The sequence below is a fragment of the Musa acuminata genome, chromosome BXJ1-8, assembly GCF_036884655.1.
Source record: "Musa acuminata AAA Group cultivar baxijiao chromosome BXJ1-8, Cavendish_Baxijiao_AAA, whole genome shotgun sequence".
NCBI classification, from domain to species: domain Eukaryota; kingdom Viridiplantae; phylum Streptophyta; class Magnoliopsida; order Zingiberales; family Musaceae; genus Musa; species Musa acuminata.
The window spans coordinates 8,400,893-8,427,058 of record NC_088334.1 but is presented as its reverse complement, the minus strand read 5'-3'; the positions used below and the strand labels follow the sequence as shown (position 1 = coordinate 8,427,058).

At 37.5% G+C, this 26,166-nt stretch overlaps 3 protein-coding genes across 6 annotated transcripts; 1 reads left to right on the top strand and 2 right to left on the bottom strand.

The window, feature by feature from the left end:
* Positions 1–1,032: 1,032 nt before the first annotated feature.
* LOC103993269 (monothiol glutaredoxin-S11) lies at positions 1,033–5,105 on the bottom strand. Its single transcript, XM_009413268.3, has 3 exons — positions 4,777–5,105; positions 3,280–3,354; positions 1,033–2,701 (listed from the first exon to the last, which is right to left on the bottom strand). Exons 1-3 carry the CDS (start codon positions 4,957–4,959, stop codon positions 1,451–1,453), a joined length of 1,509 nt encoding a protein of 502 aa, XP_009411543.2. The 5' UTR covers positions 4,960–5,105; the 3' UTR covers positions 1,033–1,450.
* A 613-nt stretch (positions 5,106–5,718) lies between these two features.
* LOC135588959 (uncharacterized) lies at positions 5,719–6,858 on the top strand. Its single transcript, XM_065081288.1, has 2 exons — positions 5,719–6,064; positions 6,516–6,858. Exons 1-2 carry the CDS (start codon positions 5,797–5,799, stop codon positions 6,740–6,742), a joined length of 495 nt encoding a protein of 164 aa, XP_064937360.1. The 5' UTR covers positions 5,719–5,796; the 3' UTR covers positions 6,743–6,858.
* A 1,724-nt stretch (positions 6,859–8,582) lies between these two features.
* On the bottom strand, positions 8,583–25,573 carry LOC135583024 (mediator of RNA polymerase II transcription subunit 16-like). Of its 4 annotated transcripts, none has more exons than XM_065078751.1 (16): positions 24,968–25,573; positions 24,640–24,708; positions 22,363–22,451; positions 19,723–19,835; positions 19,270–19,371; positions 18,088–18,184; positions 17,418–18,014; positions 16,429–17,050; positions 16,263–16,342; positions 16,070–16,152; positions 14,253–14,489; positions 12,929–13,106; positions 11,417–11,937; positions 10,008–10,184; positions 9,311–9,694; positions 8,583–8,915 (listed from the first exon to the last, which is right to left on the bottom strand). In XM_065078751.1, exons 1-16 carry the CDS (start codon positions 25,294–25,296, stop codon positions 8,775–8,777), a joined length of 3,819 nt encoding a protein of 1,272 aa, XP_064934823.1. In that variant the 5' UTR covers positions 25,297–25,573; the 3' UTR covers positions 8,583–8,774. The 4 variants fall into 4 exon arrangements, with proteins under 4 accessions (XP_064934823.1, XP_064934824.1, XP_064934825.1 ...); XM_065078752.1 differs by having other exon boundaries at positions 18,088–18,178; positions 24,968–25,572; XM_065078753.1 differs by lacking the exon at positions 19,723–19,835 and having other exon boundaries at positions 24,640–24,703; positions 24,968–25,108.
* Between the last annotated feature and the right edge of the window lie 593 nt (positions 25,574–26,166).

Below are 26,166 nucleotides of genomic sequence, written 5' to 3'. Positions count from 1 at the left end.
CCACTAATTGAATTTGTGCTAAACCAAAACAAACTTTCATTATTTATTTTTTTTCCCTTCTTCTTTCACTCTTCTTCAGAAGTTAAAGGAGAAGGGGGAAGAAGGAAGAAGGTGAGGGCCCCTCCATCGTCCCCTTGCCATAGCTCCTATGCTGTCCCCCTCTAAAAAAAAGATAGAGGAGAAAAAAGATAGCGAGAAGAGCAACGGAAGAAGAAGAAGAAGATGAAGAAGAGTCGGAAGAGTGCGACCACAATGGAGTGGAAGAACACAGGTCACATTTGCATGGCTGCATATCTCGACTTTGTCGCGCAGGAGTGTTTACATGCAGTCATGAATGAATTGGTTTGCCTGCGCACATAAATGCCCTATACGTGTTAAGATTAATAGATTTCCCTGTCCCCGGACTTATGAAGTATCCAAGACCTCGTGATATTATTCATGTGGATATAATAATTGACTAAAAATTAAAAGTCCAAGGAGATGATAAAATACAGGAGAGAGCAATACAAAAGTGTTTGGATGAGAAGAATGATTCGTATGGTTTAACTCACTTGTTGGTTACACATGCATTTGTGCAGAAGAAGGTTGGCTAAAAAATGAATTACAATAACAAAATTCATGCAATAATTCCTTTTTCAATTTTCACCTCCTTGTATGATCTAGACATTACCTGGAAAAACAAACCTTTTGGACGATAGTTCTTCATTACAAACATTTGTAGTTTGTCTACAACTAACATACTTGGGATACTTCTCATGAATTTTCCCAAAAAAATTACCAGTCTCCAAACCTACCTTTTCCAGAATCACCAAGGTCAAATATTTTAGACTATCTTCACAAAAATCAAACTCCTACTGAATAACTAAAATCTTGGTAATCCAATGCTAAATGTTGGACTTGTAGCCATGGTTAAGATTCAGAAGTGGAAATTAATCCAGCAAAATTTACTTTTATTCTTATGCTTTTCAGTTTCAAGCAGATGATGCAAAAGTAAACAAAGTTGGTTTCTTGACATCTGATGAACAAAGAAGCTAAAACAAGAAACTTTAAAAACATATCTGCTCTAAGCCATGTACTACAATTTTAATGCTCAAAGTTGGATTCACCCAGCCAGAAAAAAGCAGCATTATTGGTGTAACTTAGTAGAGGAGATATAGACTTCTAACAGAAAGTAACAATTTAGAACAGCAAACTGATAAAAAGGAAGTACCACTTTGAGGCTTCTACCGCTGCAAGGCAGATAGGGATCAAAAGGTCCATGGAGTAAATGTATAGACCTAAACCTTCACCAGGAGAGGTTATTTCCATGATTTGAACCCATATCAACCAATGTGCACCAAATCAGCCTCGGCATTGTTGTCTCATGGCCTTCCCTCTGTTATAGAACAGCAAACTCTTAAACTAAATAGACAACAGTAGGACTACACTGGATATTTGATGTATATAACTTTTACTCAGAAAGTGTGGACTTCAGTTCCCCACTGTTCTGCAGTTCCAGCACGATATCGCAACCCCCAATTAGCTCGCCTTTGTAGTAGAGCTGAGGATATGTTGGCCAGTTGGAATATGTCTTCAATCCTTGCCTTACTTCTTCATTAGACAGAATGTCAAAGGAACCAAAGTCAATACCTTCTTTCTTTAGAGCATCCACAACTTTAGAGCTGAAACCACAGCGAGGAGCATCTGGTGTACCCTTTATGAAGAGCATTACTGGTGATGAAGTGATCAGATTTTTCAGACGGTCCTCGGGAGTAACTTCCGAAATAATACCTTTCTCAGCAAGGGTCATTTTCAGCTCCCCACTTTTATGCATCTCTAGTACAATATCAGATCCTCCAATAAGTTCACCTCCTATGTACAGTTGTGGATAGCTAGGAAAATTTGAGAAAATTTTAAGCCCCTGCCTAACTTCATCATCAGAAAGGATATCAAAGCTGTCAAAAGCTAGCTTCTCTTGCTGAAGAATTTCAATAACCTTGCGGCTGAAGCCACACTTGGGTTCATCAGGTTTACCTTTCATAAATACCATCACAGGGCTCGAATTTATGAGGGCATGAAGACGAGAAGACAATGCAGCATCTAGTCCTGTGGAGTCGGAAAGCTCTTCGCTCATTTCTAGTACAGTAGCATCAGAAGATAGACTTTTTGTTGAGTCTACAACTTCAGTTTCTTTTGAAATGACAGGAACTCCATGTTCTCTGAATAAATCCTTTAACTCACCATTTTCATGCATTGCAACAGCAATGTCACAACCACCAACAAGTTCACCCTTGCAGAAAAGTTGAGGGAATGTTGGCCAATTGGAAAACTTCTTCATTCCCTCACGTACCTCGTCATCCATAAGTATATTAAAACTTCCAAATTCAACCCCCTCATCTTTCAAAATGTTAACAACTGTCCTGCTGAATCCACACTTTGGCTGTTCAGGATTGCCTTTCATAAACAAAAATACTGGATGAGAATTCACAAGCTGTTGCAGACGCATCCTCAGTGCATCACTGAGGTCAGAGCTTGGACTTTCATTGTGAGAAGAACCATTTTCTTCTGGCAGCTTTTTGATTGTTTCAGTAGGAGCATCAGCCATTTCAAGACTGGTGGCAGGTGAAGCAGATCCTGCAAAACTATCAGATACAACTTTTGCAACCTTATTAGCCAAACTGGATGGGTCTGCACCCTCAAGTGTGTCGATAGTTCTACCATCCTGAAAAGGGAAGAAATAACTTTGATTACAAAGTGTCCTGGTCCAAGTTATGCATGCAGGCTTAAGTGTAATGGCAACTCAAGTAATTTACAGAAAATTATCAACCAACCAATGTTTCTTTCCTTCTTTAAATTTTGACTAATTATGTTGGCTAGAATGCAGTAAACTAACTGAGAAAGTTCCTTCTTTTATTTAGAACATGCACTTAGCCGACCCCAAATAGTTGGGATGCTACAGTTGTTGTACCTAGAACATGCATCGGCAAACAGCTTGAAAGATTTTACAACCCAAAAGACACCAAGTTTTTGATCAATTATCAAAATCAGTAATTTAGTAAACCACTCTGTTGAAGAAGCATTTTCCTTGTTATTTCACCATTCATATGCAACTTTTCCAAGAACTACAGGCAAAATATTGTAGAAGTTTGTGGAGTAAAATATGACCATCAAGGAAGCATCACATGTATTTCAAGTTAGAACATCCTTAATTTCTTAAAAGTCACGTTTTTTGGTTCATTCATGTACACACTGAACAACAAAAATAAAGCAATGTTACGAAACAGCCTGTGAAACACTAACCTTGCAGAAGACAAAATATGGCACTGCTGAGACTGCATAAGCCTCGGAAATTTCTGGCTGTTCTTCAGCTTCAACCTGATTAAAGATCACTGACTTGTATTTATCAAACTGACAACCCAAATTGAGGCATCGATTATGATCTAGATTTCTACATCAACATGGACTGAAGAAATAACAAGGAGATCCTCAAAGAGAAGAATGACAATGAACTACATTCTTCTTATTCAGAATCACAAAAAATCTAATGGTTCTTCTTGATTAGGACAAATCGCATCCTATCTGTTATGCATGTTGTAGAAAAGTAATTTTCTTTCCTTGATAATTCAGTCAAAATAGGGATAAGTAATGCTAGACACTGGTTAAATATGAAACAACAACAAGAAAAATCAACTTTTTCACTTTCTATAATTAGGTAGTAGATATCTGGATGTTTCAACTGTCAGCATATACAATGCTAGGATGGATCATCTGGCTTGATTGTCAAAGCTAACATAGTGCCGACATGATCTTTTCTGCCCTGCGGGTGCCTCGGCAATAAATCAACTTTTCAGTGAAAAACTGTTTCCGCTTAGAAAGCAATGCTATTGGCTTAGGCACAAAAGAATTCATTTCGTTTTGAATTCTAATATCCACTACTAATGTTTAATCAAAATAAAAATGCCTCAGTGACCTGGATCGGCCATATATATGGTGACTATTATAGGTGGCTGCACACCAGAAGAAGTGAAACAACTAGAGAAAATGGATACATATACTGAACTAGAGTGCCTTGAGGTATTCCAGATTAACAAGATTCCTAGGTGGTAGCACATAGGACAGATCCCACAAGAATATTGTCAGAAATGGCAATTGATAACATTACTTTGTAATCAAAATACTAAAATAACATGGAAGACTTTTTTTACAATGAACTATAAGAATTAAAAAAAAAAAAAAAATCTCCTCAGGTGGTTCACTTTTTTTCTTTTAGCAGTATGGGAGAGTGTTCATCTGGCCTATCTAGCCAAAAGTATTTTCATCAGGTAGTATTATGGTAAAAGACATGCCATGTAACATGTACCTTTGCATATTTTCTGTTGTAAATTGTGAGACAAAATAAATAGCCACCTAAACATCTATATTGGAAGGCTAATCGAATTACCATGTAAGTAGCAAACCTGCAGATCTTCTGAACTCTAAGTAGTTAACTCAGAAAGTTCGAGTAACCTACAGTAATCTAACAGGGAGTAAAACCAATTTCAACCCTAAGCAATGATTACGAAAAGCCGAGCTTCACATTACTACAAAGATGCCCTGTCGACACCAAGAATTAAGTCTCCCTTCACACGAATTAGCCGACGGATCGCCACTTAGTGAACTACACATCACGGAACCTCAACAAAAGATTATTAGAACCCTAATAGGCCCTGCCCTTTCGACATCACCACGACAAAGAAGAACCTCGTAGCAAAAAGAACGAAAGACACAAACAAAAGAGAGGGTAGAGGAAGCAGGAACCCTGAAGAAGAGCGCGTGAGGGAAGTCTGCGGCGAGGTGGGCGAAGACTTGGTCCATCTGCTTGGAGGCGGCGCACCAGGCCGCCCAGAAGTGGACTATCACCGGCGCCTCACCCCGGAGCGCGTCGTCTAGATCCGCCTTCGATCCGATGTCCTTGACGCCGCTCCCGCCGCCACTACCCATCTCTGTTTCGTCGCTCTCTCTTCGGTTCTTTTGCTGGGAATCGGGGAAGGGGATTGGAGAGAAGAGGAGGAGATAAAAGCGCGCTTTCTTCGAGGGTTGACGTCGAAAGATTCCGAGAGAGAGAGAGAGAGAGGGGGGCTGACGCTGTTTTCAATGCTCGCTCTCCCAAAAAGTGTAGAAAAGCTCATCGATAGATCCGTTACAAAAACATAACGGAACGCGAAAAATCCGTTACAAGATACCGAACGCTGTAACAACTCAAAATTACAGCAAAAAGAAATAAATATAAGCAACATAAATAATATAACTCAAAAACCTTAAATAACTAAATTAACTCAAAAATTTTAAATAAAAATAAATAAATAACTAAAATATTATTTAATAAAAATATATATAACTTCATCTAATTTAATAGTAATAAATATAAATCAATAAAACATTAGGGGTCAGACTTCACATTTTTTTCAGATACATAAAGAACTTAACTTTTTGAAAGCTCCATCACTGAGGCAACAGATGACAGAAGGCATCCACAACAGGGGAGTATGAATTAGTGTGGTGATGGGCCACTAGAAGAAAAGCATGTTGACGACTTGGAGCTATACTGATCGCAAGTTGTATGTGTCAGAGAGAGATGACCACTAAATAAATAAAATATATATATATATATATCAAATAAATGTGTAACACTTTTAATTTCTTGAATTAACGATTGCTTATACGCACAATATTATTCTAAGAGGGTAGCAATAAGCAGCCGCATAAAACTGCGACCCGCATGGATACGGAAGTGCGTGGAAACAGTTGCGATCGAGTCGAGCCCAGTGTCTGGAGAGGATGGCGGCGGCGGCGGCGATCTCAGAATTGGATCCAAGTAAAGACGCGGCGGCGGCGGCGGTGGTGGAAGAGATCGTGAGATTGGAGAGGAAGATTTTCCCCAAGCACGAATCACTTTCCAAATCTTTCCACGATGAGTTGAGGAAGAAGAACAGCGGAGTCATGTACCTGAAGACCAACAAAGGAAAAGAAGGAGAAGAAGAGATCGTTGGGTATGTCATGTACTCCTGGATCTCCTCCCTGTGCGCTTCAATCACCAAACTTGCCGGTTAGTGTCACTCCTACCCCCCAACTCGATGTCGTCTGGTGGAAAGCCTAGTGTTTGCTTCGATTTGTCTTCGCCAATTAGGGTTTTGATTCTCGGAAAGGACATGAATGTCTGTTGATCCTGTCTTTCCTGATGAAAAGATTGCCTTTTTGATTCTTCGGTGACGATCTATTAAGTTTGCTTATCTGTTTCGGTCAGCTTGGCGATTTCTTCTTCCGCATCACAAGTTGTTGTTGTTGTTCAGAGAACCATTTGCTTCTCTGGTTTTTCAGTGACTTGTTGTTGTTAGAGATCAAAATCACAAGCTGTTGTAAATGAGGAAAGATCCGAGCCTCTAGTGTTCTTCGTTCACATTAGCTTGTGAATTGTGGGAATCGCATGAACTCATTGACTTGTTTGATGCCTTGTGTCAAGCAATGTTATAAGGTGCCTCACATCGTTCTTATTGCAGTGAAGGAGAGTCACAGAAGGCAGGGGCATGGAGAAGCTTTACTGAAAGCAGCAATCCAAAGGTGTCGAACCAGAAAAATTCAGAGGATTTGCCTTCATGTCGATCCTACCAGAATTGCTGCTCTTTCCCTTTACAGAAAGCTTGGCTTTCAGATCGACGAATTGATTCGACATTACTATTCTCCAGGGAGAAATGCTTACCGAATGTATTTGGAGTTTGATGAATAGTTTTTGAGATACAGTTTGAGTTGGCTGTGATTGGGTTCTTTCTAGAAACTGTTGTTCCGTTGGTCCAGTACCTGATTTAGAGCAATTAATGAAGAACTTAGGATTTCTCTGGTTAATTCTAGTTACCATTGGTATTTCAGTCAATACACTTTAAAGAATTATATACATCATTATAATTATGAAATATGAAAGTGAAATATCCATATCTATTTATTATAATGTTATCAATTTTATTAATAAAAATATAAAAATAAAAGATAAAAAAATTATTTTTATATTTTAATTGATGATGACGGATAATGACGTAGTTGGAGGACATAAGTGGTTGTTATTGATGAAGAGAGGTGACGAAAGATAGTGGCCCTTTCTCAATAATTTGTGTATGTAGATGCAGTTGTCGAGCAATGACAATAAAAGGATTGTTGATGCAAATGCTAAATGATCATTTCATCACTCAGACAACTACATCGACATCGACGTAAAAGCGACAAAAAGATCGCTTAGCATCTGCATTGGCGGCCCTTCTATCGTTCGGTAACTTCATTGACATTGACGCAATTATCGAGCGACATCGTTTTGCATCTACATCGACGTCGACGTAATTATCAAACGATAAAAGGGTTATTGATATAGATGTGGAACGGCGTTGCTTTATATCTATATCGGATGTAGTTGTCGAGCAATGTTGCTCTATGTCAACGTTGATACAAATGTCGTTACCAACCGACCCTTTCATCACTCAACAATTGCACCAGTGTCAATGTGATTGTTCGACAACGAAAGAGCCATTGATACATATGTCGATCGACTCTTTTGCCATTCTGCATCTGCGTACACAGATGCATAACAACCCTAATCTCTCAGCGTCATTTTTCTCATCCATAAAAACCGCTCCATAACCCCTAACGATATCATCATCCATTATCACCAATTGAAATATAAAAATTATTTTTTAATCTTTTATTTTTATATTTTTAGTAAAAAGTTCTTATTGTCATGATTTTCATCAATGGAAATTTCAATCACGGGGCTGATTATGAGGCTGTCAGGGCATAGATGGTAAATTAAGAATCACTTAGAGGACATCAGTATTCATAGAAAACGGACAAAGAAAACAAATAACTATACAAGAAACTCAATATATATTATCTCTGCGAAACACAATGGACATTCGACCCCCTTTTTTTTTTATCGGATGGCGCTCCATATTTAGTTTTATTTGGGGTGCTTTTCTTCTATTTTCACAAAACATATCCAATCTTTTACTAAAATAATTTGATCATATATGCTATTCAAAAATATTAATAATTAATTATCATAGATTTCTCAAAAAATAAAAAATAATAGTTATTAAGATATGATTCTAAGATGATTAATCTTTTTTTATTACAATAATTAATTATCAAAATTATAGATTTCTTAAATAACATAATGATCAAATCGTTTAAAAGGATATTAAAACAAATATGCCATCCAATAAAAAATCAATAGAAAATTTTTTTTCCAGTAAAATGCTCAAGCATAATCACAATTTCTTTAGAAGAAACAAGAAGACAATCAACTAAGCACAAATTCAACATCATATTAATTGACACCATGTGAAATAAGTGCAAGAAAAAGTTTCCCTAAAGATAAGTGGTCCGTATCATACATTCCATGTTGATGAGAAATGGAATCATGGAAAATAACCAAATTGAGGTAGCATCGGCATAATATATGTACGTGACTTACTGGAGTGAACCACAAAACACATCTCCTATACGATAAAAGAAGAAAAACAAAGCATTATGGTACTTTCCATGATAAACAAATCTGATTTAGATCAGTCGGGTCAATGGCATGTCCAAACCTGTGATTCCATCATTGCCTTTCCGTGATACACAAATCTAATTTACACAAATATTTTCACCATCTATTGTGGGAATATGTTATGTAAGTTATAATCACATATGAGCTACACATATGTACAAAGTTTTACTGCATACGTAAAGCCAGAAAAAGAAGAGGCAAAAAGCAGGAACAGTTTCTGGTACTAAACGACTCGAACCCACGTACCACCACACATCGGACAGCCATGAGACCAGCGGCTGATCCACCATGCTTCACGTTCGTTAGAAGGATTAGGGTCACCAGGCTGTGCAAATGCACAAGTTTGTCGCAAACATCTTATGCACTGAAATAAAGATCTTAACCGTAAGACTTTAAACTTGAGTGCAAGAATGAAATACCCACAAAAAATAGTGACAACTTCGACAAAAAATGAACTGATATATTGCACCAATTTATGCTTGCAATGTGACATGCAAAATGGAAAGATTGCAGAAGTCAAGAGTTCTGGAAAACAAGGGACCATAGGTGGATTTTGCTGCAGGATGATGGGTAAGCAACAAATTATGCAAAACTAAGACACCATAACTTATTCCAGTAATCCAAACTAATATTGACAATTTAAGCTGGTGGAGAAATAAAGTTCAAGCATGTCTAATAGTCACCCAATTGAGCATTAAGTATAAAATAGGCGAAGAAATCTAAAAGCAAAAGACAAGGCGAGGTATCTGTAAAACAAACCTTGTACCATACTCCATCCAGACCGGTTTTCCATACAGCTGTGATAACATCCCTTCGAGATCCCATAATGCCAAGATAAGATCCTAGGCCCACAGAAGTTTTCAAGCCAAAAGCTGCATCCCTCTCGGAGAACCTGCGCTTCCTTGGCCAGAGGCCTTGGACTCCAGAAAGGTCATCCTGATCTTCTACTAATTTTGATATAGGGGAGCTTAAAGAGCCTCCTAGCTTAGACTTCATTTTGTTATCCAAAGGACGAAGATCTTCTGGATCTGACCAGGGACCACCGAACATATTTCGTCTATGCCAGTCCTCAGCTGGAGGGTGTAATTCTAACTCTCGGAGTAAAAGCCCAGCAGCATCAGCCCCTCTGGGACGAGGCATATTCTGCATGTTGAAATTGTATATACTTCAGTAGTCTTAAGAAAGCAGTTTAGTATAAAAACCATAAAATAAAAAAGTAACAGATATTATCAGAGAACTCTACAAATGAACAAGACAACTCTGGTATTTGCAGAAAATCATGACCTTAAATTAACAGAGAAAGAAATTAAGGGTTAACAGATATAGTACATTTGTATCACATATTACAACAAAAGTATGTGCTACCTACCACCAGTAAACAACAGAAACATAGATATGGACCTTTTTTTCTGATGCAACACTAAAATTGAACCTTGTACCCATATATATGACACACCTGCATGTGTGGGCCAAGTGATGCTTCCACAACTTCAGGTAGCACAGTGTAATTTCCATCAATGTAGTGTAGACGTATGATTATATTGTTGGCGCCAACCTGAGAGGCAGGCAATGGGTGCTGAAGACCAGCTGTTCTTCGACAGAGATCTACCAAAATCAGGAAGAGCACCTTTACCTGCAGGAAGGTACAACAATAAGAAAACACACATGGTGGACTTCTCTCTACATCAAGATATAACTGGAATAAAGTAAACATCTGATGAAGCATTGTTGTTTCATTGCACAGGAGCATGCCAATAACTTTAACGCAAGATACAGTTCCTTGTCAAGCAAGTCAGCACGACCCTACACTGGCCAAGATAATATAACATTTTGTCCCACCATACGAAGGCAATGTGATATGGTGCGTGTTGGTACTTACAGAATAATACTTTCTTCTTCATGCTTAGACATGGATTCTGGCACAGCAATCCTTATGATTTATAAGAAAATAGCTCGAAAGTATCAAAGATGATCCAAAAATGTTTTATAACAGTATTAAATAATGAAAAGATAATTCATTCTATTTAAATCAACAACATAGGGGGTGCAGGATCCAAAAAAAGAGATAGAAATTGCTTAAGAAACTATATTCAGCCTAAACTAATAACGAGAACCTCGAAGATATGATATTGCTGGAATTCTACATACACAATCATGAAAACAAAGAAATCCGCAATCATTATACAACTCAAACAAGATGGTCCAAGTTATACACTGACTAGTTCATTGGCTGAAGAAATTGTAGCAATTATTGCAGAGAAAAAGCATAAACTGAAGAAGCAAATCATTTTGGCAATGATGTTGATAGTTGCAATGTTTCTATCACATGGTTATATGGGCATCCATTGATACAAAAATTACCATTCTCTAGTTATACCAACAAGAGGACTGTGCATCAGCCATTACTTCAATATCTTGTTCCAAGTTTACAATGCACTCAATGTAATCCCTTTCTTTAGACTATACTCAGCCATATTACCAACCCATGTCTCAAAATGTGCATATTGCACATATCCCAATTCATGTTTTAAGTAAAAAAATTATGGTTGGAAAATGAAGGTGGAATGGAAATCATCAGAGGACAGTTTATGTCTCAAACACTTGCTTCAACAGGGATTGAGAAGTACAATTGCAGTTGAAGTAGCTGCTTCCTAGTTCTGCCCCATGTGGTGGGTGCATGGAGAAATTCAACAGGTCATTTTGATTCTTGCAACATGAGGGACAATTTCCAGCAGCAACATGTTAACATTATTTAAATATAGTACTAGTAGCAAGCACATGTAGACATGTTATCAATCTAGATGGTAAATGATTCAAACTGTTTCAAAGACCCAACATGCAATATGTATACAAACTTATTTGTACCTCCTCCGATGTATACCCTTGCCCTGCATTGCCAGAACCAAATCTTACAGACTTGCTGATGGGACCTTCTTCAAGCCCTTTTGCTCCAACAGTCAATTGTCCAGTCCTAACTGGCTGGCCTTCTTCTGTTTTTGCAACTCCTAGAGTTGGTCGGGAGACTGCACTGGTCTCCTCTACTTTTCCATTAGAAGCAGGTTGCACTCTCTGCAAGATAGAATCTGGATTCTTCTGAATGCTTCCAATAAAGCGTGGTGATTGTCTACGGCGGAATATTAGACAAAAAAGCAACAACTGACATAACTTGTGAAGAAAATGACAATCTCCAATAAGCCTCACAGCAGGTGTTCCAGGAAAAGTCCCTGTGTTGATGCTAATGGGCGTGAAGGAAGCTGGCCCATTAATTGGATTTTGTGAAGTTGAGGAACCTCCATCAGCATTATTACTAATTTTAGCAATGGCACCCTGAACCCATGCTTGCATTTGAGAATTTCCATTTGCACTAGAAACACCACTCTGGGAACCTAAAATACACATCAAAACAAGATGCAGAAGTTCTTTAACAAGAAGATAATATCTGTTTCTTGATGTCTCATCAAAGACCAAAAAAACAAATGAACATATCTTCACACAATCTGCAAAAGAAACATATGGTTTATAAAGATATAAATACATCCATCAAAAGAATTGCTTTCCAACTAGCAGAATCCTGCAGAAACAGTGGAATTTTCCCCTCATGAATTGCAGCTAGATGCAAATAGTTATAAAACAAAATAAATGTAATTCACCATCCAGTAGAAGCCTCAGATCATCTAAAACAGTATTGTGCATGTCCAAAGAAAAGAAAAAAATATCCTAGTTGCTCTAGACACTGACATATAGAAAGTTCATGGAAGTATTGCTGGCCATCCTAAAACACATGCTCTATTTATGGATAATGCAAGTGAAATAATCAACCATTGCATGCGTGATAATCACACATTATAAATAATGCCAACTAGATACAATAACCAAATCATGAAACTCGGTTATTCATATCACTGACTAAATTGATAATATGCACCATTTGCATCACCAGCAAGGTACATAACTCAACCTGTATGAAGTATGCCAGTGCTAGTGAAAACAGTCGCACACCAATATGTGTTGATTCAAAAGCTCAGCACAATGAGACATGTATCAGAGTAAGGCAATGTCACTAGGGGGCCTCAATAGGACAAGGCAATCTCACCACAAAAGGAAATACCATTCACAACAAAATCAATTGCATTCGAAGAGCAACAATGTGCATCCATGCCCTTACAGGCAAGTTGACATCTGGATGTAATCAATTGCATTCCTGTTGTATTTGGACTTCAAATTTTCTGTTGCATTTGGACTTAAAATTTTTAACTTCATGGTTGAATTACTGCTAGATGCAAATGACTAAAAGGTCTGCAGCTAGTTTCATAACACTTCAATGTTTACTAATATCCTCCAGTAAATCAACTATATTAATAAATGTAGAATACCAACCCTGACTTGTAGATGGTGATACAGAACTGTGGGTAGGACTTGCCACCATATTGCGTGCACTGCTTGCACCAGAAGATGCTCCAACAGCATGACTAGCCAAAGTACGGCAAAAACTAGCATAACGACGCAACCGGGTGATGAAATGGGAGGCTAGATCAAGGATGGCATCAACGTATGCCTGGAGAATATAATGGCATAAGAACAGCATGTGCAGAAATTTTAACAAGTCTTTTACATGTAAACACAAAAACAATGTAAATAAAATTAAGCATGACTAGTCTGAGTAATAAAATGATATTAATGGTTTTGGGACACACATTATGCATAGTCATTAACTGCACATTATAATTAGATAAAATAATTAAAAAAAGAAAAAGATGTTTTCACCACAACAGCAGAAAAATTCTCATTACAATAAATACTTCCTTGGCAAGTCTTACTCCAATATTGGATGTTTTTAACCTACTCATAAAATCTTAAAGTTAAAAAAGTGTCAGTTTATGTAAAATATACATTTGCCAGCATTTACAGAATCCCAACCTAGTCATGGTTATTGCTGCTGTGACTTAAATATTCTATTTAATGAGCATTTTGCAGTGAAGAGAACATCAAATTGTTGGTGGCAGATTGATTGTACCCTGAAGCAAGATTCGCAATACCACCTTCGTATGTGTTGTGTTTACTGGTTCGACAACTTACTGGTACATGGACCATGGTAGACTGGACAGTACATCTGGTACAAGGCATGTACCATCTTGTACTGAGCAGTTTTCAGAATTTTTCCAAAACTTGGCATGTACTTGCATACTGACACTCCATGTCATCCTTAAATGTCAATATCCCTTATGTGCTCAGCCGCTATTACAAGTGCTACATGTATCTTTTAAGGTTTAGAGTAAACGAACAACTATAATCTGCACAATTATGAAACAATAAAAACTAACCTTACAACTCTGCATATGCGTGCATAACATAATATCCTTTCAAGTAGGCCTCTAACTTGCATGAAAGAGGTTGGCCAAGTTGTACGAGAGAAAATAATATTTACAACAAATGGGACAAAGATCTTTACAGAGTAGATGCTGGGTTACAGAATGGGTGCTTGGCAAAAACGACCAAAAGAGTTGAAGTAAATGCTGTTGTTTATTGTTGAATCTAGGAAGAAAAAGATACCAGGCTAAATCACAAAATCACTGTTCACAAATAATCAGGACACTAAAACTTGCACTAGTAGTTTTCAATCGCATTTTTTTGGCAATGCCTAACTAGCAAAACCATAATCTTAATGAAAGCATAGAGAGATAAAAAAAGACAACAGAAAAACCTGTATGCATGGAACCAAAGCTTGCTCAACAACCATTTTGTCAGCATCAATGCCAGATAACGTCTCACTGGAAGCTTGCCAAGGCTCAGCTAACAAAGTCGCAGGATTTATAAGGGCAGATTCTATTCCCTTACCCAACATGTCCAATAACAATCTTGCTTGCATGTCCAAAACAAGTGCTCTAACATCTTGAGCATTTGTACCTTCCAAAAGCCGACATTTTATCCTATCAAGATTCTGTAAAGAAAAGAGATGGCATATTAGGTCTTGGATTGGAATATCAAAGAACATTTCACATCGTGAAATAATAAAAATGAGCCTACAAAGAAATTAAACCATCAAGAAGAAGACAGTTGATAGCATGATTGATGTACACAACGACAACTAAACTATAATTTAGGGTTGCCTTGGTTTTAGAGTTTATAGGTTCTTTCTTTATCCTAGAAATATCTCAGAATGGTAATCCACAGGCCTTACAACTTGAGCAGCAAAAACTTTAAACAAAATTAACAAGTAGATTTGTTAGGTCCTCCCACATACCAGAAGACCTGCTTCTAGGAATGATGCTATCCCTTGTATGGACATACATATTACATAGGATGTATAGTTACTAAAAGAGAAAGAAGTGGCAAAGACTAAATTTTAACTGTTTCCAAATCAAGCACACACAAAAATATGAACATTTACAAAGAAAAAAGTGTATCAGATATATGATATACGACTCCTGAAATAGATGACAAATAGGCATTTCAGCTACTCTAATGGCTTTAATATCTAAGTAGAATGTGTTAAAAGAGAGAAAGTTCAAAACAGGTAGGCAAGGAGACTATTGCATGGATCCAGGCAAGAGAGATGATAACACCTATGAAGTGTTTGTACAATTAAGAGAAAATTGGAGATACTATAACATATAAGAGAAATAATTATAATAACATATGTATGATTATTACTTTAATAATGTAATAATGAAAAATTTTAAAGATGACACTCATAAGAAGCCCAAAATAAAAATAAAATTAATACTAAAAATATACGGCCTTGTGTACGAGGCTTGGACCCTTCCTATGAGGGTGTTTTGGTGCCACGCGTGAGATAGCTTCTTTGTGATCAGGATTTAAGTCACAGAATAGTATCTTTGCTTGCAAGAGTAATATTGAATACATTGATTCTCACCAGACCACCTTGCTTAAAAATATGAGACTGAGCCATCATTAAAAGTTTCTCATGGTTGACATTTATATTATCAAATTCTAAGTCCTAGTGTTTCATAAATCAATTCTCTCAAAAGCAAAAGAAATATCACATGAATATGGATATGATGCTATTCATACTGGCAGAATGGAAGTCCATGTAACAATTGGATCTAGATGAGAACAACAAACCAAATACTAGGTTTCAAGGCAATGCTATGAAAAAACCAGGACGAGCATAGCTGTTAAACATCATAATCGAAAGAGAAACAGTGTCCAAGGTAGGAGATGATGACTGCAGTGAGTGAGAGGTAAATTCAGGAGCAAGTAAAAGGGGGAGGAAAAAGATGATGATATTGCTGGATATAAAACTTGGTGGAAGCTAAAATTCTTTTGGTTTACTTAGTTTAATTTGGATTAAGTCAAGACCTCTAAAGATCCAACTGGCTCAGCCTGGCATTAAATTGTTTGAAGGGTTTTATACATCTACAGATTTGCACACAACCTATAATAAGTATCCCCACAGCAAGAGAAAATAATTTGAGAACAAGATATTAATTAATCATATCACCTGTAGAATGTCATTAGAAAGTAAAATCTAATTATGGCAAAGAAAGTCATACATACAGGACCATGTTGTTGCCTGTGTTGAGTAGATGGAAGAGAATGGAAGTCCGCATCCAAGACAGCAATCACACTATTAAGCGATGCTAAAATGTGGAAGATACATCATAGGGCTGTTACTGAAGATTAATCACTAAAAAAATTGTGAACATTTATTGCATTATTACACTACATAGAGGAAATAGAATCTTCTTACCAATACCATCCTCAGCAGCACTTTGTGTACAGCCAACGGCATCCCACCAATCAACTCCGACCATAAGGCTCCACCAAAACCTGCAAACGATAAAGTTACAAATAAAACAAAAAAATATAAACCAAAGAACAACTAAGAGAAAGAGGAAAGAAACTGCATTGTTTACCTGTCAGCAATAGCTCGTTCCCAAATAGCTGAGTTGACTTTTGATAGTGAGTTAGGAATAGCAGGGGGAAGAACACGAATTATTTTCAGTATTGTCCGGCCCTTGAATGAGTCATGCCAAACAGAGGCTAAGCAGCAACTCGTAGATGAGAAGGCAGGGGCAGCAATGGTTGAACCAACATTTATATGAAAACTACTAACAGGATTGAAGTTTGCACCAGAAAAGACGTGCACTCCTCCCCTAAGAAAGGCAACAGAAACTTCGCCACCATGAGCAGAATACACTATTCGAGCTAGCTGCCTAACATCATTTGGCAGATCATAGGGATCAAAACTGAGTCGGTTTGTCCTCTCAACACTACAGTCTGATGAGTTAAGTTCATCAGATATCACCGGCTTGGATAAATAAGCTTGAGGATTTCTAAAATCATCTGTTGGTGCAATGCTTTTATTAACTTTAGTTAACCACACTGTCTGCACAGGAGGTTGCCCGCCAAAACTGGAAGCAGGGTTTCCAAATATTGGATGAAGTACAACAGGCTGAAGCGAAGATTCCCAACACTGAACCCTCCATCCTGTAATTGAAGGCCCTTCATCCGGATCATAAGGAGACATGTACTGCCCTACAATGAAATCATTTATTGAACGGACAGAAAACATAGACAAATTAATAAGAGACAAGGATGTTTAGAGTCTTTAGACTACAAAATTGCCCACTTAAACCACACGAACAGAAAAAGAAAACAAAGATCCAAGAAAAACCAAATTCTCTCTTAAAGCAGACAATCAAATCAGAATGAGATAACATACCTTGGTCATTGTTACCATGCACACAGATGAGCATGACTTGTAGTCATTGTTGGTTCACGGTGGAATCATAGTCATTTATTGCAAAAAATTCTTGTGATATATTACATTAAAAGATTTCGATCATTCTACGGAACCATCTTTTGTTTCTGCATTTAACTATGATGAGTAATAGGGGATTACCTTCAACAATGACGACAGTAATGACAGATCCTCCCCGGGTGGGATCAAAAGCAACTGCAGTAACTCCAGAACCCCACGTTGTAGTTGCAGCAGACTGAGCAGCAGCCTCAGGACTCACATAAGCAGAAAAGTTTGAAACAGGTGAACAGTGAAATGATGCAACGTCATTGATCTGATGCTCTGTCAGCTTTCTTCCTTGCTTTTCTTCAGAAATGAAGTGTTCCTGCAAACTAAATAAGTATGCAGCAAAAGGTGCAAACCCTGCCCAAGAAGGAGGGTTTAGAGATGGCGGAATAGCACACCCCATGGCAATCTTTGTCGTTGCTTGAAAACCATTTCCAGGGCCCGGCATAACCTCCCAAACAACAACCGTAGATGGATTTACAAGTGGGACACCAGCCACATGCATAATTCCAGAATCTGTGATAATAACATCAGCAGCCATTATACCACTAGGTCCAGCTCCTAGCAGCCCTTTACTTGTTTGAAACCATCTTGGTGCTGCATCATTTTGTGCAGGAGGCCACTGCCCCCAGTGAAGTTGAACAGATCCAGACGAAAAAACTGAGCAAACACAGAGAAAAGGTGGCCACCTCACTGCAATAAAGAGAGCATGTAAGATGGACTCCCAAATTTTTTTTTTTTTAAAAATCATGCTTATAATTGTAACCTGAAGTTTGAGATTGCTGCAAAAGGAACTTTTCCTCGAAGGTCGTCTTCGTGCTAGCCAAGGTACTTGAGTTTGAAGGAATTGATCCATACTGAAACTAAGAAGCATCACTTAGACAAACTAAGCAGATAAATCAGCTTTCAGAAATTATTTACAATGGGATTCATTTAACTAATCACACAAAATAAAAAGAAAATTTAATCCAGAAAAAAAAATCCTTAATGTTGTCATCATATCTCCTAATGTAAAATGCAGGTATAGCTAATGCAAAAAATCTCAACAGCAAAGAATCAGGATGCATCATAAACCATATATCCAATATCAAAATTGAAAACAATGGTAAGAGTATGAATTCATGTAACTATAGCACCAAAACGTTCATTATTGCAAGATGCTATCCTATTGTTATGTTCAATCAGAACAAGAAAAAAAGATCAAGAAGATCAATAAGTCATGTCTACTTGAAATGGTACATGCACTGATGCACATGTCATGCGGCCAGCATGTGCCATGACATGATATGTCTGGTCATTATGATATTATTAACACAATAATATTCAACTTATTGTGTTCTGAACATGTAGGCAAATCAAATTTGTCAAGAGAAGGCTTATATATCATCCTATTCTATGTCAAACTGATCTATCTCAATAACCATACGGGTTATGCAGATGGTTTCAACAACAAAAAAGATGGATCGAGTTTCAACAACAACAAAAAAGAAAAATGATATCCCAACTATTTGCTTGCTCGTTTCGTTCTTCCCAAAGGAACCAGGAACTGCAAGGAATGACCTATCATAAATTCTTCTTAGATCTTTCTCCGAGATGCTTCTAAGCTGGGGAATTATGTAAGATGTCTATCTTCTGCTGACACTGTCATATGGATCTTGAGAAGGGAAATTATATATGAAGAACAAAAATGGTTGACAGGATGCAATAGAAATGGCCCACTTTTTCCAAGAATTTCCAGCAAAGCATGTACCACTTAAAAGCCTAGAGATACAGATTAAATGTTCCCAGGAAAATATTTGCTATGATCATTGACCCACAAGAAACTATAACAAAGATGGCAAATTGTGATCCATATTGCAAGATCATAGCAGCTAATCACATCAATGGAAAATGAACCAGGGTCACAATTAAAATTCATAACAACCAGAGGAGAACATTTGAGACGCACCGAATTCATCCCCGACAACCATTTGGTTACAACAGCAAGATCTTGTCTCCACTCATATTCACAATTCCAACAACTGGCATCTCGTACAAGATTGGCAGGGCCCTATATCAAGTGAAGAAAGAACTTTATGTAAAGGAACATTAATAAAAGAAAATAAAAGCTCAGCAACGAAAAACTGAGAAGCCTAAGGTAATAAATGAATAATACACCAAGGACCAAGACCTTCATTCCCAAATTACTTCTTACAATAATAAAAAGTATGTAAGATTTCTGCAGATACAGCAAAATCTGATTTCATTTGTTGCAATATAGACGATTTCTATTGAACACCTTGAATTAATTATTAAAGGAATATAGCAGAAACTGGATGTCTTTGTGAAATGACTCTTTGATTCTATATTCAATAAGGAATCAAAGATATAGCACAATATTACTGCTGGTCTAGATCCTCACATGAGAAGGCTGAGTCCAAATTGTTATCCTCCCATGAAAATTTGCCACCAGTAAAGCACGAGGACAGGACCTAGGAGACCATTCAATAAACTGAATCGTATCGCGTGGAGAATCTGTCGGCAGGCAATATAACTATTATGATTAAATGCCAAAATAGAGAAATTATCTATTCAATCAAATAATTTGATATTTAGTTGTAACAGAGCCCAAACATTATAGTGTCATTTTAGCTTCCAATATGCAATTTCAATAAAATTGATGCCCAAGGAAGCAAATAAAACATAACCCATAACTTCTATATACATCTGAATAAATCTAGAAAACAATAAAAAAGGAAAATATATAAACATATGCAGCTGCATCAAGGCAAGAAGCCTTGTGTTCCAACAGGTCACACAAACAACTTTAATCAACTACCCTTTAAACACGAACAATGGGTCACACCAATGATCAATCACTAGCATTGTCTAGATCAACCAGTTTTGCATTAATAAAGAAAATCAACATGATGCAGGACCAGAGAGAGACCCCATTTTACAAACTTTTTGCATTATCATAAAAGTGAGAGAAAAGAGCTTCCAAATAAGACAAAATAGTATAACAATCATGAGGGAAGAGTAATGACCAATAAAATTTCAATACGTGCAGACATACATTTAAGTTTCTCAATATCCATCACTAAAAAGGATCGACATCAGTACTTGTAACGACTGATACAATAGATAATGAAGCATAATTTCTTCATTTGCAGTTTATTTTAGATATTTGCTCTATTTGGTGTAAAGGCATAAAGGTCTTGGCTTGTTAAGGTTAGTTCCATCTTGTGGCACCCACATGAAAGTCAGCATCCTTGAAAACTGAAGTTATCAAGGTTTGATTATCACCTCACGTGTAGTACAAGTCTGTATCAGCATATCATCCACATGGCAATGAGCCTCACTCATTTTAAGTCAAGCATTCCAGAAGCATAAACCATATACATATGCTTTCATTTTCTCCACGAACTTCCAAATATATCCATTCCTTTGCTTACAAATACTTTTTGTCTAGGTACAAATTCTATTAATATGCCAAGACCAGATTCTCATTATGCAGATCCTACGAAATTTCTAGAGTTATTTTTTCAAATTCTACACTACCGAAATTTTGTGGGGCTTGTGTGCACCATTGTAAGGCTTAATCTTAGGCTCCCACATTGGAAGCAGGACGTGTTTGAGTTAGCATGAAAGGATAAATGGGTCTACTACCATCAACCAAGGCTTAAAACAATTTGTGTACGTTGTTCAAACTCATCAAATGCATAAGTCAATAATCTCATCGTGTTGGGTCACACAAATGTGTTAGATTAGACATAGTATTAAGTATGATGAGGGGCTTAGGTAGGAAAAGACTATCTACAGATGGAACTAGAGACATAACTGCATGGGAACACCACCGATCTAGGTTGCATGTACACCACACTAGGGTTTTTTTTCGAGGATGTCAACCCTTGAGTGAGTGAGAACATGACACCCCAGTTTAATCCCAAATTTGATCTGGAAGAAGATTTCAGTTGGATTATAGGGCTAGATGGAACAAATATACTAACTTGGACCTCAGCATCTTGTGTCAGTGGTTCAAAGTCATCAAACTCATCAAGCAATGGGTTAGGAATCCCATCAAGCAAGATCAGGACAATGATAAGTAAAAGTCCCTCTTTTGTCCCATGACAATAATGGAGCAAAGGAAGGCAAATCCTCAAACAAGGCCCTACAAGTGGTTGAGTTACTCTGAAATTGATCTTCTATTTGAAATTACTCTGAAAGACATGTTTCATTCTTCATTATGTCTAAATGTGATAACATGTGATTTCCTAGCATTGTTTGATCTTTTCTTAGATCCTCCAAAAGGTACTTTTTTAGGGATTTATTTCAATCTCTGATTGTAGGTGCAATAGCCTGCTTGTCCTACTGAAGAAATGAAAGCATAAGAACCATCAACCAACCAAATTTTCTCAAGATTATAGAATGGCCAAAAAAGAAAAGAAACACGGAGACAGTTTATCAGTATGCTTTCCAACCAAACGCCAACCATCTTAGCACCTTGAATTCCCTGGACAGTTGGTCGGTATGTTGACAAAAAAGGAAAGATACAATTACATTTGAAATTTAACCAGAAAGTATTCTTTTAAGAGGAAAAGGAGGATGGACAACTGAATTCAAATTTTCAAAAAGAATGGGAAGAAATAAGAAACAAGCTCTTTAAAAGTTCTTATAAATTGTTACATATAAATCTTCACTATTTAATTGTAATTTCTAAAATATATGTATCTAAAAAGCTAGTACATCCTTTAGAATGCCTTCAGGATAACGAAAGAAGCAAGCAATATGTTTAAGGACTCGAGTTCAACTTAAACACGATTAACAAATGTGAACAGATACCATAAATCTAAAAGGATACATATTTCATCGGGCTAGATAGAATTCATATAAAGCAGACTAAATCACAAGGCCAGACAGGCAAGCCTTTCCATAAGTTAAAACAAAAGTGAAGCTAAAAGTTTGAAAAGAATGGTAATAAGATTGATCCTTCCATGTCATTGTTTTGAACCATGATTAAACATTACCGACACTTAAACTACTGAGTGCTAGCATCATTTACCTGCTTTGACATTAAAAACAGCACATTCTGTTGGTCGCTCAGGGTTGATTATGTGTATTGGAATCCAAAATGGAGGATTTGTATTAGAACTGAAAATGACAGAATAGATGGTAAGCTGATGTAAAATAACTCGAAATGTCAAACTATATCTCTAGGTTAAATACTAAACAGTACAAATTGTGTTAAGAAACAGGTTAATGTCTATATGTATATAATTTGACAAATTAAAACTAACCATCTGAATATAAATCAAGGTAATTTAAAGAAGCAAAACAATATAAATCACTGAAGGTTTAGCCAGGACACATCCAAACCTAGGTATCAGAAAGGCTCAAAAACAATTTGGTTCACCTTAACGCCACTTGAGACAACTTATGTAGGCTTCCAGCATTTTTTTTATGATGTTTGACATCAACATAGAACCAGACCACACACGACACTGTACAAGGACTCAAACTCAAGATAAGCCACAAAGATCTCAAGGAGTTCAGCCTAAGGTGGCTAGCTAGGACATCATCATGGCAGGCTACTTCAGAGAAGGACATAGGCCCTTTCATGGGGTAGACAATTTACAGCTTGGCTGGTTACTTTGGTGGATCCAAGAGCCTCATCTGCAGCCAATGTCGTATTTTAAAGAAGTCATACTTGGAGTCCTAAAGATGGGCCAAAGTTTGCTAAAAATTTGAGCTAAACTCTTTAGCTCAAGATAAGCCACAAAGATCTCAAGGAGTTCAGCCTAAGGTGGCTAGCTAAGACATCATCATGGCAGGCTACTTCAGAGAAGGACATAGGCCCTTTCATGGGGTAGACAATTTACAGCTTGGCTGGATACTTTGGTGGATCCAAGAGCCTCATCTGCAGCCAATGTCGTATTTTAAAGAAGTCCTACTTGGAGTCCTAAAGATGGGCCAAAGTTTGCTAAAGATTTGAGCTAAACTCTTTAGTTGAAATAACTCTCACGTCGAAGCTTCTACAAAATTCCAGAATCTTACTAACTTAGAAACAAGTCCAATCTAGACCGGAGAACAACCCCCCTACATAAAAATCAAAAAAGACCTTAAGAAAGATGAAGGTCAAAACCGAATATGATAACAATGCCCAAAAGACTCCTCTGACAAATGCATGGGCTATCCAACCCTTATATGACCAGGAATAGGAGGCAGACAGCCTTGTTGGGATTTACAAACCATCCTTCAGGTGTTGCATAGCCCAAGGATGCTCACTTGAGGTTTGGCTAAGGCAAAAAAGGAGACCGGAAGCAACTATTCCAAGGGTATCTAGGCCTTTTGCTATGCTAAGTATAAAAATAAATGCATCTTAGGCTACTATGGCATGCCATAAGACTTGCTATTTTCATTATAGCATTAAAAAATTTAATTACCCTCTCTCTCTCTCTCTCTCCTCTATCTTTGGGGCACTTCTCTCAAAGAAGACAAACTCCCAATGAGGAGCCTTACTGAAGTTAGATTGTTCTCCCTTTCTAATTCACATAGGAACCCTAGATGAGCTTGGAAATCAGAGAGTAAGCTGCCCAAATCAATCCGCTTATTATCTTTGATAAAAATTGGAGTCAGGGCCTGCTGTCTGCAACTTTGTGTCACTGGTACAAGGCCAACAAGGGATGGTCCAGCCATTGCTATTAGCAGCCAGCCTAACCAAATATTGTAGTCAGATAAACAGCTCCTATTGGTGTCAAAAGGTCCTTGTCTAGGCCCCATCCAACTCTAAGCAAAGTTTTGCACATGCATAGAAGTGTATGACAGGAACAAATGTTAAATTCATCATACTACAGACAAACATTGTGATGTTAGATGAAATTCACGGGACAACATAAATTTCAACTAACTGCAAAATGTCTGAGAAAATACAGGGACAAATAAAACAATAAACCTGTCTATGCAGTCCTTAGTCCCAAGTATGCTACAGAGTAATAAGACAAACAAATTCTGTTGCGAACAATATCAAAGATTGTAGATAGAAACTGGACAATAAATAATCAACTATTAATTGGTAAACTATAAACCAATTGATTGGAATTTCTAAGGGAGAAGTGACACACAAGGAAACAACCTTTTAGTCACTGATAACTAAAATTTCCAATTCTCGTATATCCTAGACAACAAATTTTAGATGATTACTTGATTCTGGATTCTGTCATGTTAGGCCATTCAGAAGGGAAACAGTCGATTCAAAGTAGTTCTGCATAACGCAATAAATTTTAAAATATAATTGTTAACAGAAAAAGGAAGATATTTGCTTCCATTGGGAAAGAACGACCTTGGTATTCTAGCGCATGTCTCGGAAGCACAAGCAATAGCATTCAGCTTCCCGCACCAGGCAACTGCGCTGCCAACAAAACCAAAGTAAAGATTAGAGCTTCAGGCGTGCAGCAACACTTGCATGTTTAAATCCCAACAAAACTGACAAAAGAAATATATATCTACATATACACACTTATGTTAACATATTTATATATGTAGAAACTTCCACCATAAGCCCCCCAAGAACACAGTTCTTCTTGACAAAAAAAGCTTCCAAGCACTTCACACGAATCTTGTATCTCCCAGATTAAGAACATATAGAAAGTTTTTAAGAGGTAAGGAACCTGAAGTTGCGGCAGAGCTCCGGAACGCTCATCTTGTGCCGAAGGCTGGACGGAGGCTGCTTAAGACGAATCCGGAACACGGTCGCAGGCGCCGGCGGTGGCGCGTCTCCGCCGTCCATCGCGTGATCTCCTTCGTTGGCCTTCTTCTCTACTCCGCCTTCCACCTCGACATCCATATCGCCCTCCGAAACCCTACCCTCTCTGGCGCCTCCGACGCCAGCGGCGGCGCCATCCTTTGCCTCCGCGGCGGGCTGATCCGTCTCCCCTGGGGGTTCTCTGGGGATCGAAGGAGGAGGCGTAGGGGAAGGGGTTGGTACGGAGGTAGTCATAAGGGGATCACTTTGGTCATTTATTACAACGGATTGGTGAGAGAGAGAGAGGAGTGGAGGAAGTGGAGAAAGTCTTTGGGCGTGAGGGAGACAGGAATCACCGAGGTGGAGGGCGGCGGTGCCTCGAGCTTTAGAAATTGTGTGGTTAGGGTTTGAAGATTGGAGGCATTGGGAGTGCTTCTGGTGGACAAAAGAACAAAACAAAATCGAGGAGGGGGAAGAAATGCTGCCTTTTGACTTCGAGAGATGATGACTGAAGTCGCACGAACTTGTTCTTTCTCTATTAATGTATTCCTTTCTTTTCTCTTCTCTTATTATAAGTGGAGGCTCCGTCGTTCTTTCTAGAAAATAATTAGTTTTCTCACTTCGAATCAGATGCGGCCGATTTTTCGCAAAAAGTCTCCCTGTTTTCTTTTTTTCTTTTTAAGATGGTATCATCCACTATTTCTTTTTATTTTCAGATAGAACTAATTTAAAAATATATATAATTTTAAATAATTATATATATATATATATATATATATTTCAAATGAACCGATTCGATTCCACGAATCTGTTCGATTTAATTGAACCGAACCAGAATTTTAATCCAATTGGACCGACATTCTCAAAAAGAAATTGTATCACAAATATCATTTTAAATATTTTTAAAAATTATTAAATATAAAAAGAAGAAGAAAATTAACAATTAGACAATAATAAGATGCAACTTCTACCTAAAAGAAAGTTAAAAGAGTACAATTGAAGCAGATTACTTCATTATAATCTATAATCAATCTATTGTCAACAATTTCCTTGTGCCGCTCCTTATGAGCACTAGCAGTTCTCCATTCTTTTATTTAAAAAATTACCCTAGAGAGATAAAGACTT

Bases quoted from the DNA above. Each gene is read 5' to 3' on its own strand.
- LOC103993269 (XM_009413268.3), bottom strand. From the start codon at position 4,959: ATGGGTAGTGGCGGCGGGAGCGGCGTCAAGGACATCGGATCGAAGGCG. The intron at 3,355-4,776 runs GTTCCTGCTTCC...ATCTTTAATCAG, and splicing joins CTCACGCGCTCTTCTTCAGG to GTTGAAGCTGAAGAACAGCC. The intron at 2,702-3,279 runs GTTAGTGTTTCA...TTCCCTTTTCAG, and splicing joins CATATTTTGTCTTCTGCAAG to GATGGTAGAACTATCGACAC.
- LOC135583024 (XM_065078751.1), bottom strand. From the start codon at position 25,296: ATGACTACCTCCGTACCAACCCCTTCCCCTACGCCTCCTCCTTCGATC. The intron at 24,709-24,967 runs GTTCCTTACCTC...TTTTGTTGGCAG, and splicing joins GAGCTCTGCCGCAACTTCAG to CGCAGTTGCCTGGTGCGGGA. The intron at 8,916-9,310 runs GTTTGTTTTACA...TCTTTATTTCAG, and splicing joins TGGATGGAGTATGGTACAAG to TGCATAAGATGTTTGCGACA.
- LOC135588959 (XM_065081288.1), top strand. From the start codon at position 5,797: ATGGCGGCGGCGGCGGCGATCTCAGAATTGGATCCAAGTAAAGACGCG. The intron at 6,065-6,515 runs GTTAGTGTCACT...TTCTTATTGCAG, and splicing joins TTCAATCACCAAACTTGCCG to TGAAGGAGAGTCACAGAAGG.